Source organism: Gopherus evgoodei, chromosome 3, assembly GCF_007399415.2.
Source record: "Gopherus evgoodei ecotype Sinaloan lineage chromosome 3, rGopEvg1_v1.p, whole genome shotgun sequence".
NCBI lineage: Eukaryota > Metazoa > Chordata > Testudines > Testudinidae > Gopherus > Gopherus evgoodei.
The window spans coordinates 149,204,137-149,219,880 of NC_044324.1; the positions used below are offsets into that span (position 1 = coordinate 149,204,137).

The 15,744-nt window shown below is 41.0% G+C and overlaps 1 protein-coding gene across 3 annotated transcripts in view; it reads left to right on the forward strand.

The window, feature by feature from the left end:
* FMN2 (formin 2) overlaps positions 1 to 15,744 on the forward strand; it is a 232,174-nt gene that overhangs the window by 34,622 nt on the left and 181,808 nt on the right. For 2 of the 3 annotated variants that reach the window (XM_030556975.1, XM_030556976.1), the window contains exon 3: positions 14,047 to 14,194. The exons of the other annotated variant lie outside the window; for it this stretch is intronic. In XM_030556975.1, the coding sequence (XP_030412835.1) occupies positions 14,047 to 14,194 (148 nt within the window). The remainder of the gene's footprint in view (positions 1 to 14,046; positions 14,195 to 15,744) is intronic. 3 annotated transcript variants of the gene reach the window in all.

Here is a 15,744-nt window from a genome sequence, read left to right on the forward strand (position 1 = left end):
TGCCCCATCATCTCGGGCATTGGTACTCTCACTGAAGGACTGTCTGGATATGTGGACTCTCTACTCAGACCCTATGCCACCAGCACTCACAGCTATCTCCGTGATACCACTGATTTCCTGAGGAAACTACAGTGCATTAGTGACCTTCCAGAAAACACCATCCTAGCCACCATGGATGTAGAGGCTCTCTACACAAACATCCCATACACAGATGGAATACAAGCTGTCAGGAATAGTATCCCTGATGATGCCATAGCACAACTGGCTGCTGAGCTCTGTGCCTTTATCCTCACACACAACTATTTCAAATTTGATGACAATATATATCTCCAGATCAGTGGCACCGCTATGGGCACCCGCCTGGCCCCACAATATGCCAATATTTTTATGGCTGACCTGGAACAACGCTTCCTCAGCTCTCGTCCACTCACGCCCCTTCTCTACCTACGCTACATTGAAGACATCTTCATCATTTGGACCCATGGGAAGGAGACTCTGGAAAAATTCCACCACGATTTCAGCAGCTTCCACCCCACCATCAACCTCAGCCTGGACCAATCTACATGGGAGGTCCACTTCCTAGATACTACAGTACAAATAAGTGATGGTCACATTAACACCACCCTATACCGAAAACCTACCGACCGCTATGCCTACTTTCATGCCTCCAGCTTCCATCCCGGGCACATCACATGATCCATTGTCTACAGCCAAGCACTGAGGTACAACCACATCTGCTCTAACCCCTCAGACAGAGACCAACACCTACAAAATCTCCACCAAGCATTCTCAAAACTACAATACCCACATGAGGAAATAAGGAACCAGATCAACAGAGCCAGACGTGTACCCAGAAGCCTCCTACTGCAAGACAAACCCAAGAAAGAAACCAACAGGACTCCACTGGCCATCACATACAGTCCCCAGCTAAAACCCCTCCAACGCATCATCAGGGATCTACAGCCCATCCTGGACAATGATCCCACACTTTCACAGGCCTTGGGTGGCAGGCCAGTCCTCGCCCACAGACAACCTGCCAACCTGAAACATATTCTCACCAGTAACTGCACACCGCACCATAGTAACTCTAGCTCAGGAACCAATCCATGCAACAAACCTCGATGCCAACTCTGCCTGCATATCTACACTAGTGACACCATCACAGGACCTGACCAGATCAGCCACACCATCACCGGTTCATTCACCTGCATGTCCACCAATTTAATATACGCCATCATATGTCAGCAATTCCCCTCTGCTATGTACATCGGACAAACTGGACAGTCTCTACGGAAAAGGATTAACGGACACATTGGATATTAGGAATGGCAATATACAAAAACCTGTAGGAGAACACTTCAACCTCCCTGGCCACACAATAGCGGACCTTAAGGTGGCCATCCTGCAGCAAAAAAAACTTCAGGACCAGACTTCAAAGAGAAACTGCTGAGCTTCAGTTCATCTGCAAATTTGACACCATCAGCTCAGGATTAAACAAAGACTGTGAATGGCTTGCCAACTACAAAACCAGTTTGTCCTCCCTTGGTTTTCACACCTCAACTGCTAGAACAGGGCCTCATCCTTCCTGACTGAACTAACCTCGTTATCTCTAGCTTGCTTGCATATATATACCTGCCTCTGGAAATTTCCACTACGTGCATCCGACGAAGTGAGTATTCACCCGTGAAAGCTCATGCTCCAAAACATCTGTTAGTCTATAAGGTGCCACAGGATTCTTTGCTGCTTTTACAGATCCATACTAACATGGCTACCCCTCTGATACTTCCTCAGTTACAAATCCATTTGCTCCTCTTTCAGTTCTGCCATTTTCCTAGCTAAACAACTGTACTCCAGCTGAATTTAATCTCTTGCCTACAATCCCAGCTGCCTTTTTGCAACTTTGACTTGCTATTCAAACCCTCCCCTCCTTCTGGCTCACCTTCTCTATCTCACAGGATCTCAATTTCTTTCAGGAGAAAAATGACAAAATATAATCTGACCTTTCCTCTCTCCTCAGCTCACCTCCACTTTGTCCTTCTGTTCCTATAATTGTCTCCTTCTCCCATGTCATAGATATAGAAGTTTCTTGTCTGCTATCATCCTCTAAGCCCTCGCTTGCCCTAGTGGCCCTGCCCCCATCACATCTCCTGATCTCTCCTTCACCCACTCTCATCCTCTAGATTACTCTTCAGCTTAACCTCTCACTTTCCTTTGGATTGTTTCCCCTCACAATACAAACATGTTTTAGTCTTAAAACCTAAAACAAACAAACAATGCCCTCCTCCTGAACAAAACCATCCTACCACATATTCTCACTTTAATCTCTAAACTCATTGAATGCACAGTTGACATTTGCTGTCTGGAGTTCCCCTCTTCCAATTCCACCCTAGACCCTTCCAATCCAGTTCCACCCCTTGCAATCAACTGAAACGGCTTTTGCCAAAGTCTCCAATGAACGCTTCTTAGTCAAATCTCAAAACCAGTACTTCATCCTCATCCTTAATTTCATAGTCCTTGGCCACCTGTCAGACACCTTTGACATTGCTGACCATGCTCTTCTTGAAATCTTGTCTTCCCTTCTTCTCTGTCAACCCTTTCTTTTCCTACTTCCCTAACTGCCCCTTCAGCATATTCTTCAGACAATCCGGGGGGAGAGGGGAGTTCCTGAGGGCTCTGTCTTTGGTCCCTCTTCTCTTCTTCCCCTACATCTCATCCACAAACACAAAGGCAACTATCACCTCTATGTGGATGATTCACAGATTACCTCTACTCCAGTCCTGTCTCATTCTATTCAAACTATCTCTCAGACATCTCCTTGTTAATGTCCGACTGTCAGCTCAAGATCAGTGTGATTAAAACAGGGCTCCTAAACTTTCCTCCCTTCTTACAATGGATTTTTAAAAGCTCTCATCATTGCCCTAACCTACTGATTTCAAGGGGAACATAATTAGATTAATATTAAGCATTTTTGAAAATCGCTTCTTCACTGCTTAAGAAAGAGTAAAACACTATGGAACTGTAGAACCTCCTCTACCTTTACTTCCAAAGCTAGGAAACCAAGCTAATCCCCATACACTTTCTTCCATTCAGTTCTAAATTAATCAAATGTGCCACTTAAAACTGTTGTCTCAAGTTCCTCTGATCCAATCCATCTTGGATCTCCTCTAGCTTGGCTTCTGCCTTTCCACTATTCTGAAATCAAGTGACTTTCTTGCTCAAAGAGCAGTTCTGTACAGTTCCCTGCACTCTGTTACTTTTGACACTGGTGATCACGTACATTTTACAGTCTTGTTGGCTTTTGTGACTCTCCTATCCTAAGTTTTTTCCTGCCTCTCTGTGCTTTCAGCATGTCTTTTCCTGAGTCGTTAGTGTTCTCTCTCCTATAGGGCTTCTTTGTTCTCTCTGTGGGTGATCACATGCATTCACATGGTTTCAATTTTATCTTTACACAGTTAAATCGGATCTATTTCTCCCCTTTGACCTCAGTTCACTTCTGTTTTTTGAGTTTTGTTTATGTTTGTAGTTGCCAAGTCGTGGTATATAATGAGAGCAACTGAAGCAGTCTGTTTACTCCGTTGTTTAATGATAGTCAGCAATGCCCAGAACATGGGATGAATGCATTTTTTTAACATAAATGTGTATCATCTGAAATATATAAGTCTCATCCTCTTCATCTGATGTCCCTTCCTTGATGTCTTCCAGTCAATTGAAGCTTAACATGGCTAAAGTTGAACTTCTGCTACTTCCTTGGAAACCACCTCTGGGCCCCACATTTTCCGTTACTTCTGATAACGCTGTCATCTATCTTCTCACTTATGCCTTTAACCTAGTGGGTCATCTTGAACTCCTCTGTGGCTTGCCAGTTTGTATCAAAATCTTGCCCCTGCTGCTTCAATAGCATATCAAAGATCAATCTTTTTCTTTTTGTGTAAACACTCCAAACTTTCATCCAAGTCTCATTTCCCATCTTAATGTCTGTAACCTCTTCCCTCTGCATTAGGCAAGCTGTTTTATTCTCCTCCTGCTGCTCCTCAGGTGCCATTGAGAGTACAGGAGAGAGTCTCTCTAATCCTTTCTGTGCTTGATGTCAGAGTGGCCCTTGGATTTAAGAGGAGGCAGGAAAAGTTCTGCTCTGCCCTTTTAGCCCTGTGATGGAGTGTGCTCCGTTGATCTGTGGGGATGGTACCTACTAACTCAAATCTGCGCATAGTTGTGTGGAGTGAAGCACGTTCAGTGCAGACAGACTGAAAAGAGAATTCAGCTGCCAGCTTCAGACAGGCTTCTATTGGATATATGATCTGCAATTTTCAGAGGCTTATAACATGGCAACAGCGATAGTGTCACCTGAGTCATGGGGATGACCCTCTTGTCAAATTTCAAATCTCAGCTACAAAGGATAGAGGCTCTTGAGCCTCTCAGTGAAATTGGTGTAAGAATTTAACATGGGGAAAACAATTTTTTTACCTAAGCTGGGTCATGAAAAAAGCCAGATTGTTTAAGATGATTTTTCCTCCCCTGTCCCCCCCTCAAAAACAAACCAAAAAACACGCTGAAACAAACATCTCATATGGAAAATTTTAAGCCCAAAGGAAAAAGTTATGAGCAACTGAAAACAGATGGCATCAGGTAACTTCAACTACAGATCTCACTACCAAATCTGCAAATAATAATAATAATAATAATTAATAATAAAAAGTAAATTAATGTACTAAAACAGAAGCTGCAAAATGATGCTATAAGTTGAAGTTTCCAAAACTAGTGGTTGTCTCTTAGAGAGAGATTAAGTTAATTGGCTCTTAGAGGCCATACATTCTTGTTGGCCATGACATAATTTTGCTGTCTTTAGTTCTCAGCCTGTTTTTAAATCTTCTTAAAAATTGTATTTGAAAACAATACAACAATATCCAGATTAACATACAATGTATAGTAAAAACTGGTTGGAGGAGTCAATACAGACAGTATTTACTCAGTAACCAATGATTGTGAAACTTTAAAAAGGAAACATTTAACGGAACTCTTTGATCTTAAGTGTTCTAATTATTTAGATATGCTGATACTTTATTTTGTTTGTTGGCATGTAGAGTAAATAAAATGAATACTTTATAGTGGACTATATACCAGTCCTTAATTACTAAGGTATATTTTGTTGTTGAATAATCTTATTACTATAGTACAGCAGTGTTTCTAAGCTTTTTAGCACATTACCCCATTACATTATCCTATTATAGTAATCAGGCACAAGGTTCAGCAGGCTAAGCAGTTCATCTTTGGCAGGTTGATACACCATGAAACCTGTTTAGCAGTCACCTGTTAGCTATGGTCGCATGCCCCAATGGCTAGTAAAATTTCAACTCCTATGAGTTCCTCTATATTAACTAGAATGTATCAGCCACTGGTTCCAAGAGCCGTAAAAATAGCAGTCTCCTATGGGGCGATCAGCAGGTTCCAACAGTGTATTTATTAAATTTGTTTTACTTTAAAACTAAGGATGTTCAGATGCTTATAAAAAGATCTGCCAATTTGCTCTCCATAACAGACCACTGTATTTAACTTTATCATGCTATTTTAAATATTCCCTGTACATAGAATGGGAAATAGTGTAAATGCAATGTGGTGAATTTAACTACTGTAAGTAGTAAATATCCAGTCCTCAATGGTGCCTGCTTGACTAATTCTACAATACAGAAATGAGCTAGGGACTCCCTCCCCACGGCACCCACCCCCAATAAAAAAAAAGTGGGTTGCCACTCCAAGCAGTCATCTGTTTCTTTGTACATTGTGTTTAAAGATTTGAATTCTTGCTACTGCAAAAATGCTTAGGCCATTGTTTAATTTTTGCTTTTTAACACTCTTTTTATACATAGTTTTTAGAATGAGACTGAGTCTGGAGGGTCTCTGCAGGGTAATTGCAAATGATTAAACAAACTTTTTGTTTTAGGTAGTTTAGTTTCTGTTACACAGCAGCACATTATGGCTCTGCAACAATTTTGTTTGCAATTAACATCACTTAAAATCTTCTTGGTTATAAGATGTGATCTTTTTTCAAGATCTTGCTGCTTCTACACAGTGAGCTGTCAGCTCTGTTTTAATTCTGTGGCATTTTTTAAGTATTAGCTCAGTTCACTTCTGTCACAGTGCTTTCTTCAAGTGCTGCTAAGACTGTTTTCTAAGTATGGCTTCCTTGGTAGGATTTTAGCATATTTTAAAATCGGAAGAAGTATAGTTAAGTTTTGTAGGAGTCACTTTTCCTACCCCAGGTGGTAGACTAACTTTCTACCCTGAGTGTCTATATGTAGGCAGCTGTGTTTGAGATGCTGGGACAGGAAATGCCCCTTTTGTGTGTTTGGTGTCTTGATGCCCTAGAAGGTTGGCTTGAGACAGAGCTTCCTGATAACATAGGCATCAAGGCTCACAGAGCAATATATTTGGTGAGCCACAATAATAGAAAACTGCATAAGAATAGCATTTCTTCTGTTATCTGCATAGCCACAGCTGGACTGGAGTTTTATTTAAAAAAAAAAAAAATCTGTTTATCTGCTGAGTGGTAGCAGATGTTGTGGATTAACTGGTCAGTCTCCTGTTGGAGAAGAAATCACTGCAAGTGTCTCTGGGTGTTTTATTTATGCTGTATTTACCTGTTGTTTTATGAAGAGTCTTAGCCTAAACACCAATGCTCAGTTCTCAGGAAGCAATTCTGCCTCAAGAACTGACTGTCATTTGCACAGTGATGAGAGCTGCTTGCAACAGCTCTCCCAAAAGAAACTGTATAACACAGCTAACAACATTTCTTCAAGGACTGTATGCTGCTCACCTGCTAAGACATAGAACCTGTAAAAATGTGCAACATTGCCATCTGGTGATTTCTGTCCTAACAATATTTGTCACTAGTGAATAATAAAAATATTTTAAAAACAATATCTGAAGGTTTAAGGTTTGGGCTAGGATTTTGCCCTGTAACATACAAAAACAGTTTGTCCTCAATCAGTGTTTACAATATTTTAACCATGTAACTTCAGTTGAGATGAATTAAAGTTTCTGTAGCTCCTCTTCCTTCTCAGCTGTCTGTTTATTGATCTCCTATGTTTTTCCTGTGAAAAGCAACACTATACTATACCTTAACCACAATAGTAGTAAATTCTGACCAGCTGGATGATCAAAGGGCTGCAGTGTTCTCACTCTGCTCTACTCCTTTTTTTGTATTCACAAACCTTGCAGCCCAATTTTGATTTTTTTGTTTATCCTTTTAATAACTTTGATAATTGGAACAGCACCAATTTTTATGAAAAGAGTAATTGAAAGGATTGGCAAGATTTTTATCAATAACTGAGCTACTGTATGTGGTCACATTTATCATATAGGAAAGGACTAGGATTATTTGTTTTAAAGCACCATTACTGGACAAAGGGCTACAGTCCAAGAAAAGAAAATAGCTTCCTATAACTTTTTTTTTGCTTTTCTGAAGATATCATCTTACAGGATTCATAAGTTGGGTCTTAGTTTCCAAGTGCTAGACAGGCAGAATTTCCAAGGCAGTGGTTGGGGTGCAGGCCAGAACTCTTCTCCACCACTGTATAGTGATTGATCATGCCTATGGCTGGCGTTCAATGCAGTGTCTCTCAGTGCAACACTTTTCCAGGAGCCCAGCATATATTGGCGATAATCATAGCGTGGTGCAGTATCTTGTATCCAGCTGGTGGCTGGAGTTGGATGTAGGGCCTTCCTTCAGGTTTTTGAAAAAAGTGGTTTTAAGGCAAGTCACCTAATCACCCGGGGGGGTGTGATGATTTGAGGAATCTTTCTGCAGTATATGAACTGTGAGTGAGATTATGAACTTTCTGTCTTCATCAAACTGCAAACTCCATTTGGACTGTGCAGCACTTTTCCTTCTCTGTTGTCTGTTTGCCTTCTTGTGGAATTTCAAAGATGGGTGGCAAAGAGATAAGAATGGAGGGTTGTTGCATTAAATGGTTTGTTAGGGGGATGGTTGCCAGGCAATGAAGTTACCTGGTAGAACTCTGTAGTCATCTGTTGAGGCTGATCAGGGAGTTACATGACAGAGCAAACTGGAAGGTTATAAAAGGGCAGGAGCTGTTTTGTTCTTTTTCACTATTTTTCACCAGCATAAGATGAGACGCTTCTGCAGGATCCAGATGAATGAGGGGTGGGTGGTGGTTGCTTGAACACAGATGGTCCCCCAAGAGAAGTGTGAGCTGAAATGAGGGGGGAAAGTATGTAGGGTTTATTATTTTTGTATGTATCTGTGTAATTCTTGTGTGATTAATGTAGAGAGAATTAATATGTTTGTGTTGTATGCAATGCCTAGTATGTTAGAGGGAAACCAGAAGGCTTACATCTTTGGTTAGAGTTTTGGGAGAAGGTCTGTTGAAGCTACTGCAGTATCTTAGGAATTTGGTGCTGGACCTGGGCCAGGTGGGCTGAGGGACTCAATTTCTGTGAAGGGAGAGCAGACTGAGAGTGGTGTCTAGGAAATGTGCCAAAGCGGGCAAAGGAGAAAACAGTGCTAAAGCTTGCTGAGGCCCAAGGAAGCTTAAAATACCCAGGAAAAAAAAAAAAAAAAAAACAAAAAAAACTCAGAGGCTGAGATTCCCTTTACAGCAATCTGGAGCCTGACCAGATTTGTGACACAGAGTGAAGACATCTCTGAGTTACCACAGTTCAAACACATCTCTACACTTTTCTTACTGCTTTCCCATCCCGCTCCCCATGCTCAGGCTTTCCAAAAGCTGACCAACTTTTCTCAGCTTTCCAACAAAAAGAGAATCCTTTCTGTTCTTGAGTCCAACCTGTAAACTGAAATGCCATCTCAGCCATAAGTATAGTAGTATTACTGATATGCTGTTCCTAAAACATCTGTGTCCATTACTGGGACTGAATGTTGGCATAGATCAGATAGACATGTTTAATTGATGCTGCAGTTTTAGCACAGGGATAAAAGGAATTCATAGTTTTGTTGGTAACTTACTGTTAAGGAGAGGTTTATTTTTCAATTTTCTTTGTGATATTGATTTCTTCATGTTAAGCACCTATTAAAATAAAGATGGCTTTCTTCAACTGATTAGATCATTCTAATGTAATCTGGCTCTTATTTCTAGAACTAAAACCTTACCTGCCCCGTAACAGTCTATGTGCAAGGAGTTCCTAAGATTCATTTCACAAGGAGCATTTACACCCACCTTCTGCCCCTTTGTCCTTCTCTGTTCTGGGAACCTTGCATACAATCTTAGCTGTTGCACAATGATCCTTGGGGATTCAGAGGTAGCCCTGGGCTCCCCATGTGAATTCTGGGAAAATTCTATGCCCTAGTTATATAGGAGGTCAGACTAGACGATCACAATTGTCCCTTCTGGCATTGGAATCTCTGGAGGTATTGAGCCTGCTTCCAGTCTTTCTTAAAACTGATGGAAATCCCTTGGTTTCAGTGGAGTTTGTCCTGATTCACAGTGGTGTAAATTGTGGTCAAAATTACTGTCATTGTGCCTCCCTCTTGGAGGTGGTGGTAGAATTTGAAGAACAGTGGCAACTCCCTCCCTCCCTTCTCATCCCACCACATACAATGCAGCCCTTAATGTTTTGTTTTTCCTTCAGTGATATCCAAATGCAGCCAGTTGTCACATCTGTTCAGATTTGTCTTTTTTGTTTGTTTTTGGTAGGCTCCTATTGCTGACTCAGGTTTTTTGTGACCCAGTTTGTACTGATTTCAGTTACACATCCACAGCATGTTTCTTTTAACCATTCAGATAGTGGCTCGCAGTTCTGGACCTTTTGTATATCTGTGTATTTAATCGTCTACAGAAAATGCAATCTATGGCAATAAGTGATTGATTGCTGTGCAGATTAATGTGTTTCCCTGCTATAATACTTTCAATAGCTACTTATTAATTCAGAAGATGAATCCCTATCTGCATCAGTAAAGAAACATACAGAAGTCACCAGTATATTCAGTGGTCTGCTTGGAGGTCATATTTTTGTTCAGGCTTTTGAGGGAAAACATGAAGATTTTACAGTTGTAACATAATCAGTTGTAATGGAGGTGAAGGACTGTTTGAAAAAAGGCAGAAATCAACTGCATTGTAAGACTGGAGAGAGATTTAAAACTACAAATCTGAAAGTACTTGGATAAATTCTAAACAACAGCATCTATAAATAGTAATAGACACTCACTCCAAACATCTGTTGATTGGACACTGAAAAGGTATCTTCAGATTCTGCAGAGAGAGTTTGCCTCACCCCTGTATGAGCATTCTGCAGTTCTAAAGAAACAGTCAAAAGCATCGGAGAAGGATTTGTCAGAGCAGAGATGCTATTCTTGTCATTAAATGGAGCATACCAGACTCTGACAGCTGTTACTTTGCAATGTGTCCCACGGAAATGAGGTTGGGGAGTAAAATGAAGACTAACATGCTTTAAAAAGTGGATTGTGGTCATTCCCCCCCCTCCATGGAAGGTTTGTGCATGTAGCTGATTCTGAGCAGCAAGAAGTGGAGAGTCTGCATATATTCAAAATCTCATCATGGTAAGAGAGCTTATCAGTTGTACTTTTAAAAGACGTCTAGTGCAGACTAGACAAGGTAGAGCAGGAGTTACCTTTTGAATGTAAGTCTCCAGAGAGAAAAGATACACTAACCTGTGAACTTTCATAGAATATACTTGCAGGATACTATTTGTAATGTAATTATAAGGAGTACTTTTTTGTTTCCATTATTACTTTTTGTTGTATGAGATTTACCATATTAAGTAGCAAGTTTATTTGCAACCCAACCGCATAGTAGAGGGTGGGCAATCTTAAACTTTGTCCACCTAACGTCCTCAGTCAGAGCCAATGCAAGCCTACTATTGGTTTGTATAGCTGGGAAGAACTTTTCAGAAGGACCAAAGCTCTGCCCTAACTTTGCTTAAACTAAAATCCTTATGCTACCTAGAGTAGCAGTGCTTGGCCTGGTTAACTGAGCCAGTTGTTTAGTTCCTCTCTGTAACAGATGCTTTGTTTCTTTGGAGAATTATTCCCCCCCCCCCTTGGGGATGTGGTTCTTTCCCCACTCCTGGGTTTCCTTGTTTTGTGTGGTGAGAGAGACTGTGTTACGAATGAAAGGTGTACAGTGGTAAATTCTTCTTTTTCTTTTTGTTATTCACTGCAGCATTTGTTCTCACCCAGAAAACTAGGAGAAGGACAAAAAACTAACCAAAAAAAAAGCAAATGTACACTGCTGGGGTACTAATGATTGAAAGAGCCAGATTAGTCAAGCCCTGCTGGATCCATAGGTACAATAGGTTAAAAAATGAGACCCTGAGACACAGGAAGCAGGATCAAGAAACAGAGGAAGCCTAGAATTCACAGATGGCTTGTGTGTCAGTTATGACTTCGATCTAAGATATTTATGCCTTTATTTAGAGGTTTGGTGTGTGTTTGTTTTCTTTCCCTATGTGGGGGGAACTAATACATTCTTTTTCCTTCCTTCACCATGACTAGTCTGGAGCACCGTTTTTCTTTATGCTGATCCACTTGTTTTCTGATGCTGTCACAGTGTAATAAGATCCCGTCTTTATGCTTTTATCAGCTTATTGGGTTTTTTTTTTATGCACATGAATACCGAATGATCCATTAAATAATATGTATGAGTTTGATCATTTTTTTTCTACATTCATTTTTTTTAACCGGTGTGTTTGATGAGCTATAGAAAAGTCCTTAACCATTATGCTGTATGTTTATCACCCTGGACATTTAAAATTTAGTAGTGCATTTAAAATTAAGCATGAGTTCTCTCTTTTAGTGTAATAAGTTAGGGCCGGCAAGAAAAGACATTCACAAATGTGTACAGCAATGGTTCTTAACCTTTCCAAACTACTGTACCCCTTTCAGGAGCCTGATTTGTCTTGTGTACTCCCAAGTTTCACCTCACTTAAAAATTAGTTGCTTACAAAAACGGACATAAAAATACAGAAGTCATAGAACACTATACTGAAAAATTGCTTTTTCATTTTAACATATCATTATAAAATCAATTGGAATATAAATATTGTGCTTATATTTCAGTGTATAGTGTATAGAGCAGTATAAACAACTCATTGTCTCTATGAAATTTTAGTTTGTACCGATTTCACTAATGCTTTTTCTGTAGCCTATTGTAAAACTAGGCAAATATCTAGATTAGTTGATGTACCCCCGGAAGACCTGTGCCCATCCCCAGGGGTATGCGTACCCCTGATTGAGAACCACTAGTGAACAGTGATAACTAGGGGTCTTTATCTGGTGGATTAAGGTGAGGGTTTCCACTTTTATGCTACAGAATATTGGACTTTTCCAGATCAGTTCCTTGGCCAGAACAGTGACATTGTCAGATATAACATTAATATTCAGTGATGATCAGTTTAGATACTGACTTTCTCCCCTGCCTCACTGCACAATCTGAGCACCTGATAAGCACTAATGAGTGTATCCTTTCTGAGAGACAGGGATGTGCTACCTATGATGAGTCTCCCTGGAAAGGAGAATATCTATTTTCATTCTAAAAACAAAAGTAAATTTTTATCTCTTTTTCCTGTAAGGACCACCTTGGAAATGTAGTGAGGAAACAGATCACTGGGGTTGAAAGGATCACAGAGCAGGGTTTCCATTTTTTGCTCAAGTAAGACAGGGAGAATTTCAGATTCTCCCATTCTCCTCCCCTCAACAAAAACACATTTTAGCATGCTGAGTGTAGGGAAGAAAACTAGGACATATGGTATGGATTTTAACCAGGCTGCAACTTTCTTAATCACGTTATATCTCGGGTCCTTTCGGGCGACAGCCCAGCGCAGTTGCCCACACCCCATGATCCTTTACCAATTCTTATGGGATCTTACTGCAGAGGGAACAAATCATCACACTAGGGTGGGAGGTTCTCTGGCTGCCTCCACTTGCTGCTAGCATCCCTTCCTCTTTCAGGAGTTGAGGTGAGAGGGGACCTTAACTCCCAGCCAGCATTGCCATCAAGCGCATTGGTGAGGCAGTCCCTCCGGAGTAGTTCCCCGGCCCATAGTTCACACTTGTTTCCAGGGGGTTAGACGCTATGTCCCAGTCTCATAAGAAGATGCCCTTGGGATGGACACTATATTATCTTTTGGGATCTGGAGTGTAAATCAGTGAGTTTATGCACTGGGCACCTGACAAATGTTGCAACAACTAAATGAGTCCAAATTTAGGTCCAAATTTTGACATCTGGGAAGGGGAGAATTCTAGCCCTCCAGTTGCCTAATCTCCAACTTCTATGTTGTGCTGTGAGAAATGCAGAAAAACCAACCAGGTTTGAGCAATCTGGTGGCATGGGGAAAAATGCCTTCCCAGCCCCAAAATGGCGACTAGCGCAGCTGACAGTGACTGCGATGAGGGAGGGAGGGTGAGTTGACTGCTGGAAACCAGAAAACAGGAAGTGGCTCTGAGCGCATGGCTCTTATCACGGATCAAATCGCATGTGACCTCAAGCCTTCGAAGAAGTCCTGTGGGGACTGAAAATCTTGTGGGAACCTGTCCATCCTGTCCTTTTACACCAAATAGACCCCTTACTATCCTTGGAGTACTCTTCTGTAAAATTATTAATTTAAGTATAGATAGTTTAGCAAAGATTCTTCTTCCTCTTTGAAATTCTGAGGCAGACCCTGCGTATAGAAAGGTGATCATGAGTTGATGATATCTGTGGGAATGGGGAGTAGAAAAAATTTTTCTCATGTGCACTGAAAAATGCTAACCCCAACTTTTGCTGCTGCCACCTGTGATGTTATTTGTTCTGTGGATAAACAGGAGATTGTTTGTTTGTTTTCCGTGGCTGGCAGTATAGCACCTTTCACAGCTACGAAATTCACCTTTTAAAAAAAAAAATGGAGGCCAAGGCTTCTTCGTGAGGTGAAGAGTGTAAAAAACAAGTTGCCTATATTGATGTACGTCTGGATAATGAACTATTTATTTTGGAAATGAAAGCTTTGATGTTTCTGAACTTGTTTGTTGTCTTTTTCATACAATGAACTTCTCAACTTTCTTTTTAATAACCCCAGCAAGACCAGCTTTATACTTGGGCTGCAGTTAGCCAACCCACACATTCATCGGATTACATTGAAGGGAGGTTTCCAAGGAGAATTCCATCCGTGTGGCCACCACCCAAGCCTCCCGATGAGGAACAAAAACTCAAACACATGGAAGCAGGTATGGATGGCTTGGAGACACAAACAGGATCCAACACTTCCCATTGATTTCAGAGGGAACTGTTGTGTGCTCAGCGTTACTAAAAACCAGAGTCCTTATTTAGGTGCCTAAATACGGACTTTGGAGCCTAATGTCTGTACCTGTTTTTAAAGATCTTGGCATAAAAGTAGAAGTATTATCTTGCATGAATTTGACTGAAATATTTTGTATTGATTTGTTAAACACCAAGGTGTACACTGACTACACTGTACATACAGAAAACAATAATGCACTTTGCCCTGCTTTTGTCCTTTGTTCTTCTGCAGCTTACAGCTCCTCATAGCAATGATGTGGGGCAATCTTCCTTTCTGCTGGATATAGACTCCCTTTGAAATCTCAGTGCTAATTTTAGGTTATTAGAGTGGCATAAGGCACATGCTGTCCCTCACATGTGCTCAGCACAACCAATTTGTTGGCAAAGGGAACAAGCAAATGGATATAAGAAATAAATGTGGGGGGCTTGTTTTAGTTTGGTGCATTTCAGAAGTTGTTGAGTTACTTCACCAGTCTGTTTACTTTACTATATTGTCTAAGTGAATTCATTATTCTTTCTAGTTGTCTAAAAGCGTTTGTTTAAGCTGTCATTAAATCAATAATGAACAATCTCTTGTTTTGTAGGCTAGAAAAAACTAGATTACCACTGAAAAGAATTTCAAGTCTGCTTCTGGTTAGTAGTCTTGATGACAGGCAAATATCAGAGGTTCAGGGAGGCTTAGTTTTGAATTAGCATCCAAGAGCTCTCTACAGTTTGAGGCTACATTCATCCCTATGGCCCTGACTATTTACAACTCTTCCTTTTCCCACAAGTCCTCCTGCCTTTCCATGGCAAATAAGGAATTTGTCATTATTTCAACAGATTTCTTAGCACTGCTGCTAGGCTCTGGGTGGGGTTGATTTCAAACTTGCTTCACTCTGGGCCTTCCAAGAATGGTCTGAGAATTAGGCTGTGTCTACACTAGGAGTGTTTTGTTGGTACAGGAATATCTTTATTCGCTACTGGCAAAGCACTTCTAGTGTGGATGTAGCTTATACTGGAAATAACTACGTTTTTTGCTGACATAATGTATTCCAGTCCTTCTCTGCCCTGAGTAAAATAAGCTACACTAGCAAACATGCAGTTTTGCTGGTATAACTGCATCTACACCAGGGGCTTTTGCTAGTACTAGTTTGTTAGTCAAGAATCACACCTCATCACATCCCTGACTGACATAACTGTGGTACCAAGAGTGTGTAGTGTAGATATGACCTGAAGTTTTGTGTGTTGGAGACTAGAAAATAGTGGTGCCAGGGACTATTCTAATTATATGCAAGCTAGGCAATTGCCTGAGGTGACAGGGCCAAACCTCAGTGGTGCTGAGTCCCTGTTGGGTCAGGTTGCAATGCCATTCACTCAAATTTGGCTTAGCCACCCCCCATCATGACAGAGGAATGGCTGGACCAACCCTGAGTGAGTGACCTGGCACTTGCTCCCACCACTTCTGTCATGACCACCGAATCATCAGAAAGCTCGC